The following is a 12,023-nucleotide window of genomic DNA, read 5'->3' on the forward strand; positions in this document are numbered from 1 at the left end:
CAAAAACATTCAACAAGGAAAAGATCTGAGAAAGCTCAACATCATAAAACCATGTATAGTGTTAGTCCAGAAAAACCCGGAAATCATAGCTCTTTCTTATATAGATATATTTGTTCAAGTCACTTTCATTTACAGGACAGGTCCTGGAAAATTATGCAAATACATATGTGTGTGTGTGTGTGTGTATGTGTATGTGTATGGGTATGTGTATGTGTATGTGTCTTACAGCTGGGACGTCTCGGTCCATTATGGCTCGGAGGATTTCCATCCACTGAGTCATCACTGTGTTGTTGATCAGCTGCAGAGGCAGTGAGTACTGCAGGACAACAAGAAGGTCAATGCTGTCACCACAATCATCATCATTATCATCATCATCACCACAGTGAAAATTCTCTAATATCTTTTCTTATGAGTTTCATATTCATTAGGTATTATCTGAATGTTATTTCTAATATCCCTGATGACGGGAACAAGCTGAGATGCGTCTGTCTGACAAATACATTTCTCCTGCCTCCAGTTCTCCAAAATGTCTGAATCTTGCGGTCACTGGTCCTGGCTCTTATAATGATTCGACACAAACCTGTACGAGAGCGTGGAAGATCTTGAGGATCTGTTTCTGGATGAGGACAGAGAAGATGGTAGCGTCAGCAAGCAGCTGGCTGATGAGCTGCTGAATCCTTGGCAGGAAGATCTGCATGGCTGCCAGCAACGGCTCCCTCTCATCTGCCTTCCGGTACCTGAACACACAAGCACAGATGCACAAAAATAAGCAGTACTTCCTTCCAGGATCCTCCGTTAAGAAAGGACTCAAACGGACACCTAGCCAAATCCCGCAAGTCCCCGACACACCAGGCCGGGAGTTTGCTTTTCGGCTGATTGAGCATGTTGAATCGGCGGCAGAGTGCGCTTGTCAAATCACTCTGATTGGCTTTAGCTTAAGCTCATCAGTGCATGACGAGAGAAATGGATGTGATGGCACAAAAGAAGGCTCTTCTGATGATTCCAATACACTAATATTTCCACAATGACATGGCCATCCTGAAATGAACCTAAATAGTGAGGGTGGTATAAAATTGGTTGTACAGGGTTTGTATATCCACAGTCCTAGTTCTTCTGGTTTTGATCGCAAAAGAATAGTTCCAACATAACTTTACCAAAAACTACAAGCTAGGCTAACCACATCCTGACTTCAGCAATGCACTTAACTCACAGGCATGACATTGATATATGTTATCTTTGATATCTATTTCCCAAAAAGTTGAACTATACCTCGAGTGCTTTATTTATTTTGGTAAATAACCCAGGAAATTGATTTGTGCTGAAATGTTAAGTTTAATCTTATCCATTTATTTATTATGCATATAGCTACACATATATATCAACATAGTATGTCTGTGTCATGATAACAAGGCACTTGTGTAATAGTTTACAATAGTCTAACTCAAATTGATTAGGTTTTATTCAGTGGTTTATATCAAACTGTTTGGTACCGTTCTGCAGCTGAGATAGCCCAGCTTTCAAATATGGAAAAAGTTAAATAGACTCTGTAAGACTCTGGCTACTGGCTCCCCAGGAGGGATGTTCAGAGTGGTGAGGTGGAAAAGAGGAATATGAACAATATGTTTACCAGTTTACTCACTCGTATGTTTTGACCAGCTGGTAGAGAGCCAGCAAGCTGCCGTACCAGCTGCCGCCGTTCTGAGACTGCAGGTACATGCCGATTTTGTCCACTATAGCGGTCCAGCGGCCGGGGAAGTCGTGCTTGATGATGGCTCGTAGACACATGGTCAGCTGGGCGCTACGGACAGCGTAAAAACATATGGAGTAATTTATTGTATCAGCCAATAAGCAGTTTTGTTCCTTCAGTGTCTGCATACCATTCAGGTTCCAACTGTGACCTCTGTAAAATTAAAGTTACAAAAGTTATAAAAGAAAAGTGTTTCATTTAGATTTTAGATATAGAAAAAGTCTACAGGTTTTAATCATGCTTTTCTAAGAAGATAAACAGACAGTAAAAATGAATGAGAGTAACAGATCCGTCCTAAGTGTATGTGTTCAAACTATGTACCGTATGGACTCTGGAGAGCGGATGATGCCCTCCACTATGTGGTCTCTGATCTGCTGCCGGTCGTTCTCGTGGATGTTGAAGGGAAAGACGACCTCCCCAAGAGACGGCTCTCTGTCCTGCCAGTACTGACTCACCATGTTCTTCAAGTAGATGGCCGCTACACACACACAGAGCCCGGTAGTCAGACAAACATGCACAGACTCCAGGTGATCTCATGAGTCTCAATAAACTGGATTTAAAGGATAACTTTAGTGATATTCTATATTCCACCTATTGTCATTCTATCTAAAAAAAACAACTTAAATCAAACAATGAATGCATCCTACAAAATAAGTTATTTGTGTATCCAAAGTCATCTTATTCCTTTGTGTATGGGGTTGGATCAGTCCCAATATTAATGAATGCACACAAAAGGATTCAAAAATGTATTTTGTGATTTCTATATAAATTACTCTCTCCACAAAAATATTTTACAATACACACACAAATAGTCATATAAATTTAAACAAAATCAACATGTAAACAATATGATTTACAGATATATGTCTGATGCACACATATATTTTTTGGTTTAAATAAATGTAAAGGAAATCCATAAATATATGTATTTAAAACAATTAAAACAAAACAAAAAACATGTTTAGAAATTGTTACATTTCTATTTACAAAATGCTTATCATGTGTGAACTTCAATGCATGTGTGTGTGGGTTTTTTGAGAATCCCCTGAAGTCGCTCTGTATACAAATACATTTTTTTCAACAGGGAATTATCTGTAGCCAATCAGATGTCTCCTCCATTTCAACATGAGCCGCCCTCACAGGGTGAGGCTCAGGTAGAGAACAGGGAGGAAAGCAAAGGGAGGAAACTAGTCAGACACCTAACGTTAGCTTTGGTGCTTCAAACATCTGACTTGCCCATCTAAGTGGGCAGATAAGTCTGCAAAGATCCCCAAAAGAATCCAAACAAAGATACAGCGATTGGATTGAAGGTGTCCACGATGTTAAAGGAATACACTGACACCCGACATGCTAATGCTACCATTTGTCAATTGCTAAGTTAAGTTGGCAAGTAGCTAACTTGAAAGTTGTCGCAAGCAAATAAATGCCTTGGCTTGCAGAGTTGATGTTACAATTAGTATCTTGTCAGAGAAGACATGACCAGCCTGCAATAGTTAAATATATAAGTAACAGCTGGCTAACTCTAGCTAGCGTTTGCTAATCCTAACACTATGTGTTTTTACCAGGTGATATTTAGTTTATAGGTTCCATTTATAGTGCTGCTATCCTTAACTTTGACTAAAACCAAAAAACAAAGTGTTATACACAGTGTGTCAGACAGTTGACAAACACAAATATTAGCTGTCAAACAATCTTAGCTAAGCTAACATTCGCTAACTCTGGGTAATGCTTGGTAACTTCTTGCTATTTTTTCAGAGGAGACATTATCAGCCTGTATAAGTTTGATATATCAGTAATATGACAGCTGAGCAGTGTGTTCACGCTTTCACAGGCCACTGTGATGCTACTCACCTGCCACCATCAGTAACCGCTCTAGTGAACGCTGGCTAATGTTAGCGTAGCTGTGTTTGTTTACCAGATGCTGGATATCGCTTTTATTTACCTCCTAATGAACAGATTTATTGTTAAAGTATTGCCCTTTTATTGCATTAACAGCAATGAGAGTAATCTTCACTTCATCTGGTTCACTTCAGTGTCTTCAACACTGACTTTGCTCCGTGTGTGTGTGTGTGTGTGTGTGTGTGTCTTTGTGTGTAGATGTGAGAAGCCCAGCCCTGACAGAGCAGAGGTGATGCACGTTGCAGTGTGATCATGAATTAAACCAAAACATTAAATAGCGGTACAGTACATAAAGTAATTATTAAAATGAGCTCCATATTTACCACCTGCAACATTTTGCATGATGAATATTTTACTTTTGGTACTAAAATAATATTTTGATGCCTGTATTTTTTTACTTAAGTTATTTAAGTAAAAATCCTGCATTTAAAATCTTACTTAAGTATTGTTACACTGTGTGTTTATCTGTATAGACACGATGCTTTCAACAGCCCCCGTGGTCTGTGCCACTTTGCAATTGTGCAGTTTACAGAGCACCACATTGTTGGGACACTTCTCTAAAATATTTCCACATGTTTGAGGATTGTATGAGACTTTTATTTAGCTGCTGCTTGTTCTCCAGGGAAATGCATGCTTTGACTGAATGCAGCCACTTCTTGTGACGTTCCAACGCATTGGAATGCAAATCATCATGTTTTTGGGTTTGATGACATTGACCAATCGCCCCAGCCCTGCTCTGGAATTATTGGAAATGTTTGGATCCCTTTGCAGCCCCCACTTGAATGTTATTCCACAAATAGTATAATACTAATAATATTGGTGTAGTCAAAGTTTTATCTGCAATTGTGCAGAAATACCGGGTCTAAACACAATAAATAGACAAGCTCTGACTGTTTGGTACAGCCCTATTTGTACGTGTGTTCAAATTCCACAGCAATAACACAATAGGCCTATAAAGACCAACAATTCAAGCTGATCACCTGACGGGGGCTATATAGGTGTATAGCAGGGGTGGCCAACCCGCGGCTCGCGAGCCGCATGCGGCTCTTTGCCCGGTTTCATGCGGCTCTTACGTTCATATCGAAGTTTGTATTTGTGTTTTTTTAATGTTCGTGTTCGCTTCGCTTGAGTTAAATACGGTATTTTCGTCAAACGCGCATGTGCGGCCACAGATTACGTTCCTCGTCGACCCATTTAACGCCGAGACGGACTGTTTGAAAGCCCCGCTTTAAGTAAAAATGTAAAAGTCGGACAATTTACAAATATCCGTTGTATCGCGCAAGGCGGAGCTCCTCCCCGATCCGCACGCGCCGCGCACACCTCCACCAGCGTATGTGACAGCAGCAGCAGCAGCCACCCTCCCCGCCGACGAAGAAGGAGCAGCAGCACCCCCCCCCGCCGACAACCGGCCCTTTGGGGGCAACCATGATGCTGATGTGGCCCCAGAGCGACAATGAGTTTGACACCCCTGGTGTACACAATGTTCATTGTTGAAAATGACTGGCCTGTGGTCTTAGGAGTCAATTTCTGTCATTATCATATTGGTGTGTGACATTTACAATAAATCTGGCTGAGCAAAGGTATGTGTGTGTGTGAGGAAGGGATAGGGTGATGTTCATGTGTGCCCATGTGTATGATGTGGCTCTTTGCGGTAACACAGTAAAAAATGTGGCTCTTGGTCTCTGACTGGTTGGCCACCCCTGGTGTATAGCTACCAATTTTATTAGATTGCCAAGACCGTTTTTAGTTTTTTAATGATTTACTTTTGAATGTATTGAATTTAAGTATTAAAAGCATTCTTAGTATATATGTTTAATAGCACCCCTAGAGGTGGATGTTATATGTTACAGTATATTTACTTATAGAAGTGTTAAACCATAAAAGCATAATCATTGAATGTATTACACTAAAAAGTATAGTCACTGTATCTATTGAACACTGTAAGTATAGTCAATGAACTTGAATTAGTGAACTGTGAAAGAGATTAGATTGATGTCAGGAGAGTGAGGCTTTGCAGGGACGACCATATATGGTAATAGCTGAGCCAAAGCAGAGACACCGGCAACAGGAAGGAAGCAGGAAGCGATCAAGGAATGGAGAGGCTGCTGCAGCGGGGGATGGCCTGATGCTGGCTGAAGAGGAGTGATTGACCAGGCCAATGGGTCAAAGGCCAGGAGGGGCTTATCGGATTTCAGCCACTCACTGAGCTGATACAAGACATTTTCACACAATAAGGCACTGTTTCCCAGAAGAATCTTCAGACCTGTGATGCACTCTTTACAGATAACTAGTTAGGCTGGACTGTTGGGAGGAACTCATTAGGCCTCTGCTCCATGGAACATATTACTATCGACAGTGTAATTCAGTTTGTAACTGTTTTGGCTTCTGTTAATTATTAAATACTTTTTGATTATAACTCGAACCAGCTGTTTCGGCCCTGCTCTGTTGAAGGAAGGAGGAGTGGCCTTCCATTGTCTGCGAGAGTCTGGCTCCTTAACAATAATGATAGCCTTATGCCGTGTTCACACCAAACGCGGCGCAAATTAATCGCGCGAGTAGATTACATACAAAGTCTATGCACAGATGCGATGAGACTGGAGTGACGCAAATTTGCGATGGCGCGGCGCGTTTGGCGCGAATTCGCATCAAACGCGTGAGTTTAAATTTTTTAACTTCGGCGAAAAAAATCGCGTGACGCTGTGGCGCGATAGCCTATCAGCGTTGAGATGTTTCTCCTGTCGTCACTGACTTCCTGCCGTTGTTGAATCAGGAAACAAATACTGTAGCCGTCTGTGTTCACCCAGAGCTCTACGATACCTCATATCAGTAGAGACCAAATTATGTGTATACATGTGTGTGTGTAAACCATATGGTGCAAACAATGAATAGACGCTGCCGTATTTACATCTAGATGACGTTATTGTGAGTGTTGATGGAGCTGCTACAATGTTAGCATAGCCTAGCACCGATCGATCTGAGCTCCATTGAGAAAACAAGTACAAATCGGCATCATTACATAGTTATTTCGGAGTCCCTTTTTGTCGGTTTATTACCGTTAAATCACAGCCAAATCAGTTTATTTTGTGTTCATACAGCTGTAGTAAACAGCCGACGTGTGGCTCACTAGACACAGTGAGCTCGATGAAATCCACGGAGCTCCTCTGGACTATGTCATGAACCAGACATGACGGCGTTTAGTTTCCCATGATATCTGGGACTCCCACAAAACGTACTAAGCAGAAATAGAGGTTATTTTTTCCATGATGGATGGCGGACAGTTGAACGGCTTTCAGGGTGGTAAGCCACACCCCCTCTCCGGCGCGTCTAGCGCGATTCACGTGAATGAACACAAATAATCCCCGGCGAGACCAGCGGCGCGAATGACGCGATTTACGCGATTCGCGCCTCGTTAATTGCGTTTGGTGTGAACGTAGCATTAGTACTGCGTTTATCTCATTATTAGATTTGATTAGCTTTCTGTCAGAGTGTACAGAAACACACTCACTGTTTTAACCACACCATCGACCTGGTTCTGGCTAGATAGACTAGATGTCTATCTAACATTGCTGTAGCTAGATTTTGCAATTATTTCAATGCCGTCTAAATATAACAGAGGACTCCTAAATATTAACTTTTCTCCCTCCTTGATAGTGCTTCAGGCTCACTGTCACTCGACTCTATTGCCCCTCTGAAAATGAAGATGATAAAACAAACTACATTAGCCCCATGGTAGAAACCTCAAACTCTCAAACGAATGCAAACATCGCAAAAACTTGAAAGGACATGGCATTTCACCACTTTAGAAAAATCTCAGTTAGTCTGGCAGAAGCCTTAAAACATATAGGAAGGCCCTCCATAATGCCAGCGCAGCAAATTACTCATCATTGATAGAGAAAAATAAGAAAACCTCAGGTTTCTCCTCAGCACTGTAGCCAGGCTGACACTGGTGAGCCGTGCATTCATAGCCTTCTATAGCCTATATCTACTCATAGCGACTTCATGAACTACTTGAATGATGAAAATTATAGACAAAATTGATCACCTCCCGCCCTAAACCGATTTATCCTCAAACACATGAACCTTAGAAACAGCTGTAAAACCTGATGCATATACTTACACTGCTTTTTCCCGATCGACTTTCACCAATTAACAATTTCTATGTCTAAACCTTCTTCCTGTCTCTTAGACCCTTTCCCGACTAGGCTGCTTAAATAAGTTTTACCATTAATTAGCACGTCTTTATATGATCAACCTGTCTTTACTAACAGGCCATGTACCACAGTCCTTCAGAGTAGCTGTAATTAAACCTCTTCTTAAGAAGCCCACTCTTGGCTAACTATAGACCGACCTCTAACCTTCCCTTCCTCTCTAAGATCCCTGAGAAAGCAGTCGCTAATCAGTTGTGTGACTTTCTACAAAACAAGAGTTTATTTGAGGACTTTCAGTCAGGATTTAGAAAGCATCATAGCACAGAGACAGCTCTGGTAAAAATAACTAATGACCTTCTAATTGATCAGACAAAGGACTTGGTGCTGCATTCGACACCATTGACCATATATTACAGAGACCGGAACATTTAAAATAAAGATACCACGCCTAGCTGATTTCAGTCCTATTTATCAGATCTATCCCAGTCTGTACAGGTAAACAATGAATACTTCATTCACACCAAAGTTTGTCAAGGTTCCATGACTTTCTGTGCTTGGACCTATTTATTCCCCTTATATATGCTTCCTTTTTTAACAAAATGTTCATTGTTATGCAGTTGATACTCAATTATGTCTATTGATCAAGCCAGATGGAACCAACCAGTTTACTACTTTAAGCATGTCTTAAGGACATAAAAACCTGGATGACCTGCAACTTCCTGATGTTAAAGTCAGACGTTAAAAGTTATTCTACTAGGTCCAGAACACTTCTGAAATCAATTATCCAATGATAAGATTACTCTAGATGGCATAAAAGATGGTATCTTTGTATAGTATATGTACTATAATCCCACATAAATCAAATTCCCAGGACTGTTTCTTTTACCTATGTAACATTACAAAAATCAGGTACATCCTGTCTAAAAACAAGGAAAAGATATTTGTCCATGTATGTGTTACTTAGACTAGATTCTTGAAATTCCGTATTGTCAGGCTGCTCTAATAAGTCTCTTAAGAATCTCCAGTTGATCCAGAATGCTGCAGCATGTGTAATGACAGAAAACAAGAAAATAGATCATATTACTCCTGTATTAGCTCTTCTACAATAGCTCTCTGTAAAATGAAGCTCATAGTACCCTATTACCCCACTAGAGCACAGTGCTCCCAGAACGCATTAAAGTCACAGGACATCTCTGGCACTTTTGCCCGTCCCGGGAAAGGAATGAGAACGAAATAACCACACAGATGAGTATTTTCTCATTCAATTAAGCATTTTAGTGCAAAATGAATATAACAGTTTCTCGTGAAATTATAGAGAAAGTTTACATGCATGTACACAAATACAGAGTAATCATATTAAGACATTGGTTTGATGTATCTATACTGGAGTGTTGCTATCAGCACGATATGATTGTGTATCACAATATCTCGATATATGATTTCATCACTATATCATTCATTGAAGGACAATAAATGATCATATTGAATTATCACTCAGCACTACTTTAACTGTGTCATCATGGGGAATTCATTTCCACCAAGGACCCTGCAAGGTGCCAATGGGGCCCCGGTCATTGATCGGCCTGGGCCTGCCATCAAGGAGGGAGGGGGGAATCTAGGTGGCTGCATCTGTACATGACAACATTAACCCATTTACGTTCTCACATAACCGCGTTTAACCGCACATTTGTATGCACCCAGTGTGATGATTACAGCAGATACAGTGTTACAGTGTTGTTCCGTATGGTGATATGGGGCAATGTTGGGGGTGGTCCTCCTAAAGTTCGCTGTCATCTCCACAGTTTAAGAGCGTTCAGCCCCAGGATGTACTGACTTCATGATCAAAGATGTCAAGGCGACTATACTATAAGGAGCTTATAGTACCCTATTACCACACTAGTGCACTGCCTTCCCAGAATGCTGGGTTACTTGTGGTTCCTAAAGTCTCCAAAATCTATTAAGCTCCTCTTGTGAAACCAGCTTCCATTTTCAGTCTGGGGTGCAGACACACTCCAGAGTATGTTTGAGACTTTCCTCTTTGAGAACGCTTATAGTTAGGACTCTCTCTTCTCCTCTCTCTCTCCTTCTGTATGAATTCATGTCCCATTAACGCACGTTACTACCTTGGTTTCTTTACTGGAGTCTTTGTGCTTTCTCTCCTCACAGGTTTCCCTCTGTGTCATTCTGTACACATGACATCAACTGCACTTCTCCACATTTTTCCTGCTGTTAAAAGAGTTTTTTGAGGAGAGTTTTTACTTTTTCTGATGCAAGGGTCCAAGAACAGAAGACGCTGTATGCTGTAGATTGTAAAGCCCTCAGGCAAATTTGTGATTTGATTCTAAATTTGTATAGAGTGTCTTTACAAATACAATTGAATTGAATGAATATTAAATTGTGTAATTACCTCGCACAAAATGTAGTCAGTATTTTCGTAACTACAGAATAAAGATGGATATGTCCAACAATGTTTAAGTTCCGTGACCAAATAATGAATAGTCCATAAAACAACAGCAGTATTGTTTTATGGACTGTTGAGTCTTACCTGCCTGGCGAACAGGAAACTCCACCTGCTCCGACATAATGATCTGAAGCAGGGTCGGGGCAAAATTGATGATCTTGTATGACTGAAACACACAGAAGACAGATAGTTTTTTAACATTTTGTTCGGATTAAAAAGGCAGTCATTAAACCAAGAGGTGGCTCAGAGGAAGAGTGGGTCGTCCAGTGTTCAAGAGATCATGTCCGATCCCACGCTCCCCCAGTCCGCATGTCAAAGTAACTTTGGCAAGATGCTACTGATTACTCCCAAAGGCTGTGCCATCAGTTAATGAATGTGTTATTCGTCGAAGACGAGAAGGTGCTATGCAATTCCACTTACATTTTCATTTGTGTGTGCATGAAGTGAGAAACGGTAAATTTGAGTCTATTATTTGTACGCACAAGATAACATATTTTGAGGACCTACAGTAGTTACAGCAGTCAGTGGATCAGTGACACTAATGATTGTGTTTATAGTCCAAAAGGGTTCGAACCCTATTGAATTTGTGTTGGTTTGTTATTATTATATAGGGTTCAAACCCCATAGGACACAAAAGTGCCACGGCCTAAAGATCCTTGTCACTGAAAGTGCGAGGAACCTATTGTCTTTGTCGAGATCACTAATATTATTCAGGCCAGAGCAGAAAAGTGTAAGGGCAGCACAGTCCCTGGTACTGAAAGTGCTTTTTCTGCCTTTTCGTAACTCCGCCTAGAGGATTCAACAGATCCATCTCAAATTTGTTCAGCAGAATCTCAAGATGTCCACAATGCTAAATTGTGACGCTTTTGGGTTTTCACACAATGGTGTTGCTGTGGCAAGGCGGGACATTTGCATGTATCGCCATGACACAGGAAGCTGTTGTAACTTGGATTCACTTGCTTCAAATTGCAAATGCTGGATAAAAGTCTAGCCCTGAAGGCATCTACATGCCTATTTAGAGTTATTGCCAACTACGGACAACAGGAAATCAGCCCCATGTTATAAAGATGATTCGATTAACATGCCATGTAAATGCTGTGATTTACACATGATGTACATCAACGTTTGTGACCGTGAGATCCAACAAACCAGTTTCAATCAACAATAAACTCTCCGGATTAGACGCAAGAATAGCTCTTGTTGAAGTACTTCAATGAGAATTCCACCAGCTCCGCAAAAGTCTTGAATTCAGCCAAGAACAAATAACCACACTAACCAAAGAAAACAAATCCCTCCAACACACCGTTACTTCCTTCACAAGTCAGTTCGCCTCTGTTGCTAAGGAAAACAAGGACATGAAATAAACCACTCGATCTACAGTCATGAGAGACATTCTTGTTTTTTCCAGTATCCCAGAGTGCCCACAATATGACAACCCAGAACAACTGATCAAGGAATTCACTTACCTCAAAATCTCCCCGGACACTGTTAAGGACATTACATTCCACCGAGTACATCCCATGGGATAAAGAAAACCCTCGAACAAACGCCCACGTCCCATCGTTGCAAAATTCAAACACTTCAAGCTAAAACACCTGGTACAACGTCACGGCAGACAACTGAAAGGCACGGACTATGGACTCAACGACTAATTCCCCCGAGAAATCCTGAACAGATGCAAAATACTATTCTCAATCAGAAGACAAAACATGCAAGAAGAAAAAAAAGCAGTCATCTCAGTTGCTAAAATATACATTGATGGCAAAGT

The 12,023-nt window shown here is 41.0% G+C and overlaps 1 protein-coding gene across 3 annotated transcripts in view; it reads right to left on the bottom strand.

Moving 5' to 3' along the window:
• The window catches only part of ipo8 (importin 8), a gene marked incomplete at its 3' end in the record, with an annotated part of 56,750 nt that overhangs the window by 39,831 nt on the left and 4,896 nt on the right, over nt 1-12,023 (bottom strand). For 2 of the 3 annotated variants that reach the window (XM_079184200.1, XM_079184199.1), the window contains exons 2-6: nt 10,340-10,421; nt 2,069-2,225; nt 1,640-1,798; nt 581-737; nt 227-316 (exon numbers count right to left, since the gene is read on the bottom strand). In XM_079184200.1, the coding sequence (XP_079040326.1) occupies nt 227-316; nt 581-737; nt 1,640-1,798; nt 2,069-2,225; nt 10,340-10,421 (645 nt within the window). Of the gene's footprint in view, nt 1-226; nt 317-580; nt 738-1,639; nt 1,799-2,068; nt 2,226-7,763; nt 7,870-10,339; nt 10,422-12,023 lie in introns of those variants that run through there. The other variant, XM_079184201.1, reaches the window with a different exon arrangement.

The sequence above is a fragment of the Pholis gunnellus genome (genome assembly GCF_910591455.1).
Source record: "Pholis gunnellus genome assembly, chromosome: 22".
NCBI lineage: Eukaryota > Metazoa > Chordata > Actinopteri > Perciformes > Pholidae > Pholis > Pholis gunnellus.